Here is a 14,886-nt window from a genome sequence, read left to right on the forward strand (position 1 = left end):
CTTAGAGAGAGAGAAGTATGACCGTTGTCATATTTCCACTATAAAAGGAAGCTAAACAGTTGAAGAAAAGCTCTCTCTTTCGCTCTGGATTCTGACTCCTTGCGCGATCCTTTCACTCCTGAGAACATACCTTGAGAAATTTACAAAGCTATTGAGTGATAAAAACAAATTGTTAAGTTCTGGGTATTTACATATTTGTAAAAGTGTATTACAATACTGTGTGAGTGTTGTAAAGTGAACATCGAGCAGTAAATAAGACTTGGTTGTGTGGTGTATTGTGTTGTTGAATATTCTTTAGTGAATATCCTTCTCGTTGTTTGAGAAGAATGGGTGACGTAGGAGTTTCATCTCCGAACATTCATAAAATTTGTGTCTCGTGTTCTTTAATCCTTTCCGGTCATTTAACTAACCGAACCGATTTCCCCCTATTCTAACTGACCCTTCTCCATTCTTATTTCTATTTGATCGGTGTGTGTTGCTTCAGGCTGAAACAAATATTTATGCCCTTGAACTCGGTTCAAGAGTTTGTGACAGTCTCTGTGATGTTAAGACCGGTGTTAATTCCTAACCGAATTAGTGTCAACCGTTGTGTGTGTGTAAAAGGTTTCCTTTATCCGGACCCCGGTCCCCTATCTGCTATCCCGATCCTAACCATGATCTTTTTCCATTTAAGATTCGGTCCAGAGATGTCTTTTATATGACCTGTTATTTGATCAAGGTTAGACAGACCGATAGGCTGATCAGTGTCAGGCTGACCGGTTTCCTTAGCGGTCACTGAGGTGTCAACTTTATGCTGTGAAGAAACTTGATCTTGTTGAGTTCCAACATCAACCGTTTGGTCATAGACAAACCTTCTAAAGACCGGAATCTCTTTTTCACTGTCAAAATGAATTTTTAAATTTTCCAATCTATTGTGTAGATCAATGGATGAAGTAGTATTACTTTCAACTGATTCATTAAAAACAATTTGTGATGATTCTTCAACAGTAAGAGTCCTAGTGTTGTACACTCTATATGCCTTACTAACTTCAAAATATCCTAACATGATACTGACATCGGATTTAGCGTCAAAAGCATTCAAATAATTTTTTCCATTATTATAAATGTAACACTTACAGCCAAAAATCGTAAAATACTGAATATTTGGAACTTTATCATGGTATACTTCAAAAGGTGTTTTGTTAAGACGTTTATTAGTCATGGACCGATTTTGAGTGTAGCATGCAGTGTTGATAGTCTCTGCCCAAAACTTTTGAGTAGCACCCGAATCGGCTATCATGGATCTTATAGCTTCCTTGAGGGTTCGGTTTCTTCTCTCAGCCAGTCCATTTTTTTGAGGAGTTCTAGCATTAGACAACTCGTGTCTAATACCGGATTCCTCAAAAAATGCAGTTAAATTGCTATTGGTAAATTTTGTACCTCTATCACTTCTAATTGTATTAATACGTACAAATTTCTCATTTTGTACTCTTCTAAGCATTTTGATCAAATTTGGAGTAGTTTGATTTTTATATACCAAAAATATAACCCAAGTGTATCTAGAGTAGTCATCAATAATCACCATAGTATAATGCATTCCTCCTAAACTTGTCACTATAATTGGTCCAAAAAGATCCATGTGAAGTAGTTCTAAGCATCAATTAGATTGAGTATGTCATTTACTTTTAAAAGTTGATTTAATTTGTTTTCTCATTTGACATGCAAAACATACTTTATCTTTTGAAAACTTCATGCTAGGAATTCCCTGAATTAGTTCCTTAGTGCAGATATAGTTAATGGTCTTAAAGTTTAAGTGATTTAGTCTTTTGTGCCACATCCAGTTTTGATCATTTTTAGTTATCATACAAACAGGGTTATCACATTTAGTTTACCAATCTACCTTGTAAATGTTTCTTATTCTATTTCCGGATAATAAAGTACTGCCTTGTTGATTCTTAACTAAGCATGCTTGTTTGTGAAATTCAATCGTATACCCTATGTCACACATTTGACTAATACTCAGCAAGTTGAAATAAAGGTTTTCAACAAATAATACATTGTTTATAGTTATATTGCCATGGACAATCTTACCCTTGCCCACAGCTTTACCTTTGGAATTATCACCGAAGTTATCATTGAACCGGATTCCTACACAATTTCGGTCAACAGCTTGTCGTTTCTGTCATATGCCTAGAATAACCGCTGTTCAAGTACCATTCCGAATTTTCCAGCTGTTTAATCTGTTTGACCTGAAAAATACAATTATTTACACCTTTTGGTACCCACATTCAATTGGGTCCACGGTTAATTAGTCCCTTGGGAATCCATACTTTAATTAATCGGATGAGTTTCCTTGTGATAGTTTTAATAGATCTACTCGTGCCAGGCTTGACATCTCTCTGTCTGTCTTTGATTACCTCATTATGTCGTGGTGATGATCTTTGATCGGTCCCATTTGAGTATCTATCGTGCTCTTTTCTAACTGGCCAGATGGCTCTCTTTCTCTCAAGATGAAGCCATCTTGATGTGTCGGTTGGTCCTACATATGTTAGTTCTTTTGCTAGTTTTGAATCATGACTTGCTTCACTGTTGGTTGATGAACTCTTGACAAAGTTTACAAAATACAAATTTTCTTTTCAGAGGTTCAACCCTTGGCGGTTGGAAGATTTAGATTGATATGGATTGTTGTTGTCGTAGTCTAGACTAAATTTACAGTTGTATGGTCTTTTATAACTCGTCATCTGCCTCATAACATCTTTAAATTTCTTTCACGCAGCCATCACATATTTTGTTCATTCATTTTCTTTGGTCAACGATTAAACTGCCTCCTTTAGCTTCTCATTCTCTGAGGATAGTTCAATCGGTCCACCGATCTGAATTCATTCGGTTCACCAATTTGAGTTCCGCTCGGTTCACCGATCTGGAAATTTAGCCGGGTCGGTACAAGAGTTGATAGGTTCTTATACTCAATGACCATGTAATTGAGTGCAGTGACCAAGTCTTCTCGGGTAAATTCCTCAAATACAAAGTTAAATACCTCTTCTTCATTTTCTATAAGATAGTTGATTCCTTCATCATCAATGTCCGAGTTATCCATTGGAGAGGGTAAATAAAATAAAATAATGTAAATAATTAAATTTTTAATTTAAAAATATTGTATTGTGAAACTTGGCCAATGTTAATTGAGATTTCATCTCTTAGCTCATTTGAGCTTTTTTTTTTTATCAAAATTATAAAAAATAAAAAAAATGATTTAATTTTTTTAAAATGTGACTAACTTATGATTTAAGTGACATTTATAAATAAATAAATAATATCATTAATTTAAATTTCAGCGAAGTTTCGAGTTTAATTACGAAATTTCTAAAATTCGATAGTAAAACTAATTATTCATTAAAAATCTTGCTTAAAAATTTGTAAAGGTTATCAAGAGTTTTTGTAATGGAAATTACTTATTTTCATTGTCCATAATAATTCATAATATAAATTTTGTATTACAATACATCCATTAAACACTTAAATAATTGCAACAATTTTCCAATGATACTAATTTTAATTTAATAATTTATAAATAGTGTCTTCTAAACAAAACTCTTAACATATAATCTGAATGATACGATGATATATATTATTTAGAATTGATAACATTAACTTTTTAATAGATTAAATATCTCAAATGAAATAAAACAAGGGATTGATTACTTGTACTATTAAAACAAACATCTATTTTATAACAAAAGAAAAGTAATTATTACTTTAAGAAATATTTTTTATAAAAAAGAAAATAATTATTTACATTGATAATCAATCAGCCAATCATCAAATTTCTCTCCTCCTCTCTGACTTAATCCACCGCCGCTACTGCTAGTTCGAAGAAGGTGGCCGAGGATGATGAGCTTGATGATGTGAAATTAAATCATCCATAGAAAACCCGCTTGTTCCCATCTCACCAGAATCTTGATTTTGATTCTGAATTTGATAATCGCCGGCGGTGGAGGCGGCGGCGGCGGCTCTGTTTGCGGCGGCGAACGAGAGCATTTGATAATTCTGATCATCAGCCGGCGGTCGTCGATTCATCAATAGCTGATTAAAATACCCCGCGTCAATCGGAGCCTGCGCGGTGGGATTCACAGAACTGAAGGTGGCGGGCGGCGTTGCCTGAGACATGAACGGAGCAAGAGATACAGATGGTCCGCCTGTGAATTGTTGAACCATGGCCCTGAAATTTCTAGTGTCGGTGCTTAAAAGAGTGGTGGGTGTCCGGCGGGAAGCTCGTGTACGGCGGCGGACTGGCTTCGATACACGACCGTCACGTGCGGCGGTTAGGTTGCCGGTGACTGAAACTTGCGGCGGTGCGTCGGCGGGATTTGAAGGTGGTGGCTGCGGCGGCTGTTCGGAGGTAAGACTCTGCCGGAAATGAGGTGGCCATGGATAATTTGATATGGGTTCTGTCATTAGCTAGCAGAGAATCATAAAACAGACAGACAGATTCAACAAACAAAATAAAATAAAATAAAAATTGGGGATTGAATTTATATGAAAGAAAGTAATATTTAATCTCTCACACACAGTTACACACACTGAATTAATTTATCATTTACGGTGTGAAGGAAAGAATAAAGGTTAGGTTGGGTAGCTATTTAATACCATAACGGGTCAAACTAGTCGACCTCTCATTGCATCCTCACCGTCTATTTTATAGATCACTAACTAAATATTCCTTGCCATTGGCACGTGCTATAATATTGCTATTTTTTTTTAATTTAACAAGATATTTTTCAATTTTACTTTTTTTTATTTTGATCTTCTAACTAAATATGTTTTGTCATTATAATATAAGCTGATCAATATTCAGTGAGAGTAGTTTAGTATTGCAATTAATTTTATTTAGTTTATTTGTTAATTGTTATGATTAATGTTATAGAGTTTGATTTTGAAAAGCTTAATTTTTTTTTAGTAAAAATATTTATAAGTAATAATATATATGATAAAAATTATTATAATTTTAAATAAATAATATTATAATGTTTTTTTAATAAATTGAGTGATATAATTTAAGAGAAAGTGAATCGGGTGATAATTGATTATGGTTAATTTTTTATTTAAATGAAATAGTATAAATTTATAGTGTAAATAAAAATGAAAAGGTTTTAATTCTATTAGTGATATTTGATTGTTTAAATTATTATAATAGGTTTATATTTATAATTATATTGTCAATATTAGATCAAACTTAAAATTACCATTCAATTAAATTAACTAAACAAAATACTTAAATTTTAATTATTTAATATTTAAATTAATTTAATAATATCTAAAATTAATATATATATATATAGAGAGATAAAATACATAAAACTATTATACTCTCATATATTAATTAATAAACACAATAATCAAATTATATAATTTGATATATTAAATAAAAAATAATTAAAAATAAATATTAAATTTTTTTTTAATTTATAAATTAAATTTATAATTTATTAACTTAATATATATATATTATCTATTTTCTCTCTTTTTTTATAATTAGTTTAGATATAAACATATTTTTATTTTTTTTAATTATATTTACAATTAATTTAGTAACATTAAAAAATTAAATAAATTATATAAAAATTAAAAATAAAAAAGAAGTCGGTTATATTTAGAAAGAGACAAAAAAAAAAAAACATAATAATTTTATTAAATTTAGAAGGATAAAATAATATTTTGATAATGTTTTAGAATAACTTGTATAATTTTTCATTTAAAATAAACTTGATATTTTAAATTTTATTTTTAAGTTTTAGTATACTTTGAAACTATATAAAATAAGTGATTGTAAATATATATTAATAAGTTATTAAAATATTAAATTAAGTAACTCTCTTAATTAATCATATTAAATAATTTGTTTGTATTTAATTAAACTAGCACATTGTATTACCAAATTTACTTGTATTAGTTGTAAACCCAATTAAACATATATATAATTTACCTCATTTTTTGTAACAAATTTCTTTTAAAGTCCCACCATAAATTACAACATGATATTGAAAATAAAAAACTTGTAATATATATTCATATTACCTACACATGATAATAAAAATTAATTGGATACTCAAATTTATGTGTGAAAGGAACGTTACATTGCGATAAGAATATTTAATTAAGTTAATATTAAGTAAGCAAAATGTTTGGCAAATGTCTCTTTTTTAACTGACAAAACATTGACCATATGGGCGTGCTCCTAATCAAATGAAATGTACCCAGTCCATTCACAATTCTTACCGTTTATTTTTAAATATTTGTTCATTTAATTTTAAAAACTATATATATAATTTTGGACTGGTTATTTTATTTATTAAAATGACTAATTTTGAATGCAAAATCCTGTTTGAACCACCCTTATATACCCCTTGATTAATCCTTGAAACTTTCAAACCAATAAATAAACTTCTCTATAAATGACTTTCATCTAGAGTAACTTATTCAGTACGTACATATATATATATATATATATATATATATATATATATATATATATATATATATATATATATATATATATATATATATATATATATTTTTATTTTATCAAAAATTTAAACAAAAATATATTCAAAAGAGAAATTATTAAAATGTTTTTAAGGTAACATCTATTAAAAATATATTCATTTTTTACCTAAACATATTTCAATCACATCTTTCATTTAAAAATTTGTGAATGTGACAGTAATTATGATAAAATATTGATTCTTAAGAATACTCATTATATATAAATAGAAAAAAATTCATTAACCCACTTAAAACATAATTAAACCAGAGTAAATAAAATTAATCAATTATCATACTTTTGAACCAAATTTGTTCTTAGTATTAGACTTTTCCCTTTATACTATATTTTCAAATTGAATGCAATATATCTCAAATATTCAATTTCATACTCAACTTAAAATATCCACATCTTATAAGACCAACAATTGATTGATTTCTTTTCCACGTCACAATTATGAATTTGCTCGTATAGACATGAAAACGGTTTGTTGTCTCTTGCCTCCATTACATTTTTTTTTTCATAATTAACATTTTTTTTACAATCTTTCTCTCGAATGTATGATGTTTGTTGAGTCCAAAATGTAATATACTTCAATGGTTTTTTTTAGAAAACCGATTATTATCATTTATTAAAGAAATAAATAGTGGGGAGAATTCAAAATGAGTCAAGATCAAATATAGGTTTGTCTAACTTTGATTAAAATCAATTGAGTATTATAATGTTTAACGTGTATATTTTGTAAATAGGAATTACAATGGGGGCAATACGTTAATCATCCCGTTCCAATTTATAGTTCGGATTCGAAGAATTCCCGCAGAGCACCGTTATATCATCATATCTTTTAAAAAAAATTAAAAAAATTCTTGATATATAAACATATTTTTTAATATTATATATATTAAAAATTTATATTATTATAAAAAATAAATTTAAAATTCTCATAAAATATGAAATAAATAAATATATTAGTGATCTTATATATTTAAGTGTGTTTATTAGTGTTCGGACAAAATTGATGTGAGATTAGGACGTTGACACAAATATCATCCGATTAAATTAAAAAAAAAACTGCCCAAAACCAGACCATTAAGATCGAAAATCACAAAATTATTTATATTTCTCATACCTATTTGTATGTGGAAGACGATAAGTTATGAGTTTCACTCGTTTTAATCTGAAAAAAAAAATATATATATATAAAAAAAATAAAAAATAAAAAAATAAAAAATAAATAAAAATAAAAAAATAAATAAAAAAAATAAAAAAATAAAAGGGGACCTACAAATGGAGAAGAGTCAGCATTCCACAAAGTAGTAAGATTATTGGTTCTGAGGGTTTCCCGGAAGCAGCCGCAGTATAGAGCATCCCACCTTAACTAGGGGCTTGTTTGATACGCCTTATTTGGATAGTTAATCTTATTCTTTTAAAAATAATTATTATTATTATTGAGAAAAAACAAAAGTAATTTATTCGATTTACATATCTTTAGTCTTTTGAGAAAGATTTGTTTTTCTAAAATAATATTTTCCAATTTTATAATATAAAAAATATATATAATGAAATTTTAATTAATGAAAATTGTTGATAGAAAAAGAATTATTTGAAGAATGAATACAAATACAATACATCACTATATAATGAATAGAGGAGTATTGATCATGTTATCTAGAAGATCATGATTATTGATATGTTACGCCACCAATTTGGGGTTGATTTCATCCTTACATTAGTCTATTTTAAAACAGATATATTTAATTGATTGTAAATATCTTATCTATAGTTTTGTTTCTCACCACTCAATTGACCATTACAATAGTAGATGTTTTAATTTTTTTTTTATGTTTTTCTGGCAAAAAATAGAATTTTAATAATGATTTAAAAAGGAACAAGAAACAACTAAAATAAATGAAACATCTACAACATTAAAAAAATAAAATAAGTGTAATTAAGTGTGCACGTTACATTATAGAAAATAAAAAAGACAGCAAACATTAAAATAAGAAAAAAACACATTGCCCTACATATTATCAGCAAAAAAACTATTAGCAATGTCAAGATTATTATTGAAACAAAAACTTCAGGATAATCCAAACTAAATTGTTGTATTTGGTAGTGAAAAAAAAAATGTACGATTAAGATACTTGATTTATTTACAGACAAAGCAAATGATAATTTGTATAAAATTGAAATGAGAATACAACCCTTCTCAATATTATATTTATTTTAGTTCACATAAAAACATGTTTTTGAGACAACACATATACCAACCTAGATGAAATATTTACTCATAATTTTCTTCTACAACAAGTGGTTCCCATATTGGGAATGACCATGAGATAACCAATTTGAGAGTTTTCTAAATCAAATCCACCGGTCAAATACAAATTCACATAAAATAAAATAATTAGGGAAAAATTATCTCATCCAAAACTTAAAACTCTAATCCTATTAGGGAAAAATAAAATCTCTTTTAATTAATACTGGATAAATTAATAATTTGTACGGTCTCAATTTTAGACCAATACAAAATTGGACTACAGTCGATAAAATAATAAGATAATAACTTTTTAAAATTATATATATATATATATATATATATATATATATATATATATATATATATATAAAGTAATGATATATACATAAACTTTCGTAAAGCACCTAACTCATTTGGCAAGAAAAAGAAAATATATTTAAAAAAAAAAAATAAGAGAAATGTTATATAAAGGTGTTATATATATCCCCTCCTATACTCTCATTTATCACTTTTTCTTAATTAATTTTTTTTATATTTCTCTTTCCCATGTACTTATATAAATATCTCAGACATATAAAGTAATAAAAGTTTATTTAAATATATGTTCTTTCATAATAAAAGACTTATTTTTTATTTATTTTTTCTCTCTATTTTCTTTTTTATTAATTAATTAATCAAATTTTCTCTCTTATTTTTTATTAATTAATTAATTTATTTATTTATTTATCTCTTTTTATTTCTTTTTCTTAGCAATATTTTTAAAAAGATTTTTTTTAATATATATAAAAATGAAATTAATAATCTTTCTATTTAATTTTTTTTATTCAGATTTATAATAATAAATAAAATTATTGAGTTACTATTTTTTTTATATAATCTTGATTATTATTTTGTTGATGTTGAATTTGATTATTTTTGGTGTTGGTCTTTTATTGTTGAAGAGATGAATTATTATAATATTCAAGCATTGGCTCTTTAAAGAGACTAAATAATTTTAAAATAGTAAATGTGGATGTAAGAAGAATCCTAAAAATATGTAATGGAAAGAAATAAAATTAAAATAATCAAATATCAAATACTAACCTACGAAGAAAAATGGATAAATAGAGATAAATAAATTAATTAATTAAAAATATATAAAAAAAATAATTACTTAATTAATAAATAAAAAGTAAATAGTGATTAATTAATTAATAAAAAGAAATAAAGAGAGAATAAAAATGAATATTTAATTAATAAATATATAAATTAAAAAAAAATAATTCTTATTAATTAATAAAAGCTAAAAAGTCAATTTTTTATATTAAATACGTTTAAATGATTTTTTTATTAAGTTATATGTCTAAATTAATTTTTTTCTTCTTATAAAATATATATTTTCTTATCAATAATTATATATATAATAACAATATAATATATATAATTTTATAAATAGTAAATAATAATAACTAATTTTTATTTCTTAATTATTCTTTATTAATAATTTATATATATAATATATATATATATATATTAAATGTAGTTATCTTTTATATATATATATATATATATTTATTTATTTATTTATTTTATATATATATATATATATAATATTTTCTTTATTAGTATAAATAACTTTTTTTATTAATATAAAAATTAACTAATTGATAATAATATTAAATATAAAATAAATATCCGTAAACAAAATAATAAAATTATTTCAACAATTTCAAGTGGTCTATCGGGTTAAAGTGTTCACATTTCATGCTTAAGATTATGGTTCGAATCCTAAAATATCCAAATTTAAATTTTCAAGAATTCATTTTTTACTATAGTATATGGTGGCGCAACTTTTAAACAAAAGATATGAGGCATTTCAAAGTGTGAGGTCGAAATTAATGGTTGATTTTGCAAGCATTTTAAAGTGTGAGGTCACGAGATGGAGGTCGGGTGGGGTGGTTTGTCGAGTGTGAGGTAAGAATTAGTGGTTGGTTTGACAAACATTTGAAAGTGTAAGGTCACAAGATGAAAGTTAGGTGGCGGGTGGTTTGTCGAGTGTGAGGTCAGAATTTTGGTTTGGAGAACATTTGAAAGTGTGAGGTCACGAGATGAATGTCGGGTGGTGGGTGATTTATCGAGTGTGAGGTCGGATTTAGTGGTTGATTTGGCGAGCATTTGAAAGTGTGAGGTCACGAAATGAAGGTCGGGTGGTGGGTGGTTTGTCGAGTGTGAGGTCGGAATTAGTAGTTGGGATAAAAAAGACATGAAAAAGTGTGAGTCACAAGATGAGGGTCAATTGAGAGTTAGTGGTTGGGTTTTGACGATGGGTAAGAGGTGCGTGTGATCAATTGAGATTGGTTGTTAATTTGCTTAAGTGAGAGTAAAAGAGAAGTCAACTAAGATTGGTGAGTGGTTTGTCGAGAGATAAAGAGATATATGAAAAAATGTGATACACAAGATTATGGTCAGTGGTTAGTTTCCTGAGGATAAAAAGTCATATAAAAAAGTGTGATTCACAATATGAGGGTCAATTAGAAGGTTAATGGTTGAGTTTAACGAAAGATAAGAGGTGTGTCATCAATTGAGATCGACTAAGATTGATAAATAGTTTGTAGAGGGGATAAAAAAGACATATGAAAAAATGTGAGTCACAAGATAATGGTCAATTGAGGGTTTAAGTGGGTGCCGAAGAGATAGAATATATTTTAACAATTTTTACAAACTAAACCAATTTTAAATTAATTATATTTGAATAATATTAATTTTATCTATAATATTTATAGATAAATAATATTTTGTATATATTATTATCCGTGTAAATGCATGAGATTCATGCTAGTTATAAATTAATAATTACTAAAGATTTCAAATTATAATATTGTCTAATAAAAAATGAATTTATAGTCACTATTTTTTTGTTGAACTCCAAATCTATATTGAGTTCATCTTTAAATCTTCTCATTGCACTTAAGGGTTGGGGAATTATCTTTTTGTATTGCAACACAAAATTGTGAAAAGTTGTTGTCGTTTGCAATGTTTTTTCCGAATGACCAATTTCAAAGCTATTGAAACATCCTCAACTTCGTCGTCGATCAGATTTTGAATGGTTTTTGCCACACTTAATTTGTGAATGTACATAATTCTATTTTTTTTTATTGTTTCTCGTTAATTTTTATTATCATCTTATATTTTTAACTATGATAAATGTAATTTTTATAGTTGAATATTTGTTTAGTAATCTGAATATTCCTTTTCAATTTCTTAGCAGATTATTATATTTTGTTTTTTCTACTTTGTGTTTTAGTTTAATAAAATTATTCCGTCATTATTTTTTTTTATCAATATTGTTTATTAATATAAATTTAAATTTATGATATATAAAAAAATATTAATAAAAAAATTATAAGATAAAAACAAAAAATTAAACATATAAATAAACTAAATATATAAATTAACATATATTAATATTAATAGTTAGAGGATCCATTTATAAATTTAAAAACAAATGGAGTTTTTATTTTGGTTTTAGATTGGAGTGGATAAACCTATGTTGGGGGCATTTACATGGTTGATTGGAGATAATACAAGAACTTTGATGAATGGATTATTTGGATAAAGTCTGATTGTAAAAATACAGTTTATTTATTTATTTATTTATTTATTTATTTATATATATATATATAAATATAAATATATTTATATATATATAAAAATATATTTATATATATATATAAATATATATATATATATATAAATATATATATATATATATATATATATATATATATAAATATATATTATATATATATTTATATATATTTATATATATATATATATATTTATATATATATATATATATTTATATATATATATATATATATATTTATATATATATATATATATATATATATATATATGAGTAATGATATATATACAACACTCTTATATAGCACCTTCATATAATATATATCTTATTTGGCAAATTAATTTTCTTTCTCTTGTATTTTATTTAAGATATATTTTTCTTTTTTTCTAAATGAGATAGGTGTTATATAAATGTGATGTATATATATCATTAATATATATATATATATATATATATATATATATATATATATATATATATTATTTTGGGTAAATGAGAACTAATATGACACTCCACATCTATAACCCTCGTTTAAACTTAAAACATACATTTTGTTCTCTTGAGACGACTCTTATCACTGGGTTACATTGGTGGAATTTTCTCTTTATTTATATATATATATAATATCTTTTAAATGAAATAATTTAATTTATATTAAATTAAATTTTAAAATATAATAAAATAAATATTAAAAATTATACATATATTAATATTAAATTTATTAATAATAAAAAATATATTTAAATGAATACTAATTTTATAAATTATAATTATTAAAATTTAGATGTTATATTAAGATAATATAGTATGTTATAATTTTATTTATATTGTAAATTTATTTTTAATCAATATTATTTTTTTAAATAAAATAATTCTTAGATTAATTTATATTAAAATTAATTTTATAATATAATAAAATAAATGTTATATATATTAATATTAACTTTTATTAATATAAAATAAAATATATATGTAGATGGTAATTTTAATATTTTAATGGATATAATGATTGATAATTTTAGATTAGTTGTCTATAATTTTTTCTTAAATTATATTATAATATTTTTATTTTATTAAACAGAAAAATATTAACTTAAATTAATTGATATATTTATTTAGAATGATTATTTAGAGTTAGTTTATATATATATATATTTATATATATATATATATAAATAAAATAATTTTTTTATAAATATTTAATTTTGATGAGGTATATTTATAAATTAATTAATATTAATTATTCAAATATATTAACTTTATTTTTTAATATAATTATTTATTTAAATTATTTAAAATTTAAATGTTATATTAAATAATATAGTATATTATAGTTAAATTTATATTGTGTTTTAATTTTTATTTAAAGTAATTAATAAAAAGAATATTAAATTTAATTAAAGGATAGTTTTAATATTTAAATGATATAATGAATTAATTAGATGATTGATATTAGGGGTGTCAAAAATGAACTCGACCCGCCAACCCGACAGGAGTCGATCCGAAGAATATTGGGTTCGGGTTGGGAGGTTTCGGGTTTGAATCATTTCGGGTCAGACCCAAAATATAACCTGAAAAAGAAAATTGGGTTGGGTTGGGTTCGGGTCAATCCGGGTTGACCTGAATTAAAAAATTAGGTCACTTATCATCCCGAACCCACCCACCCAACCCGACCCACCTAATATATTAATAAAAAAATAACTTGCCTACCTTACAAAAAAAACTCTAACCCTAACGGGCCTAACCCATATCCTTAATTTTTATTCCTTTTCTTCCTTCTGTCTTTCTTACTATTCCTTTTCTTCCATTTTCTCACTTCTCTTCAATATACATTCTGTTAGATAAATTCATACCGGTTCGAATAAACTTAACTTAAACAAACTTCCCATGCAGGAACAAGAAACCGGACCGGATGAACAAAAGAAAATCAACTGAAGAAACCGAACCGGTCAAGTTACCATACCGATCAAAAGCATTCTGAACGTGACCGCACAAAGAATCGGCCAAAGCCTAAAAGCCAGATCCATCAAATAGCCGATTATCTACAAGACAAGAATAACCGGAAGAAGTCCGGTTACTTCACCACCAAAGACATTCGGCCAAGTCAAAAGACCGACCAGTACAAGAAGACACTTTGGGTATCTGTTGAGAATGATACCAAAGGAACAGACTGAATACTTCCATATCCATGCAAGTCTGAGGAAAGACTGTAGGCTGCAGAAAACAGTACTACCGGATCCTTCTACTTCGGGATAAGCCAGAAAGGAAATCTTCAAAGTACAGACAACTGTCCAAGCAGACAGTGCCTACATTGAGTAAAAGACAAACCTAGCAGGTTTGCCGTACAGACCGGCAGGTCTGAAACAGGATGCCAGGTCTAAGATTGACCGTCAGGTCTGAGGAGAAGACCGCAGGTCTGAGACACTGAATCACTGCATCTCTGATCAGCCAATCAGATTCAAGGGTTCGAAATATGACCGT

At 26.1% G+C, this 14,886-nt stretch overlaps 1 protein-coding gene across 1 annotated transcript; it reads right to left on the reverse strand.

Moving 5' to 3' along the window:
• Window positions 1–3,673: 3,673 nt before the first annotated feature.
• On the reverse strand, window positions 3,674–4,580 carry LOC124910305. The gene has a single exon (XM_047450933.1). It carries the CDS (start codon window positions 4,432–4,434, stop codon window positions 3,844–3,846), a length of 591 nt encoding a protein of 196 aa, XP_047306889.1. The 5' UTR covers window positions 4,435–4,580; the 3' UTR covers window positions 3,674–3,843.
• Window positions 4,581–14,886: the final 10,306 nt, after the last annotated feature.

This window comes from Impatiens glandulifera, chromosome 7, assembly GCF_907164915.1.
Source record: "Impatiens glandulifera chromosome 7, dImpGla2.1, whole genome shotgun sequence".
Taxonomy (NCBI): domain Eukaryota; kingdom Viridiplantae; phylum Streptophyta; class Magnoliopsida; order Ericales; family Balsaminaceae; genus Impatiens; species Impatiens glandulifera.

Coding starts and splice junctions, on each gene's coding strand:
- LOC124910305 (XM_047450933.1), bottom strand. CDS start 4,434: ATGACAGAACCCATATCAAATTATCCATGGCCACCTCATTTCCGGCAG.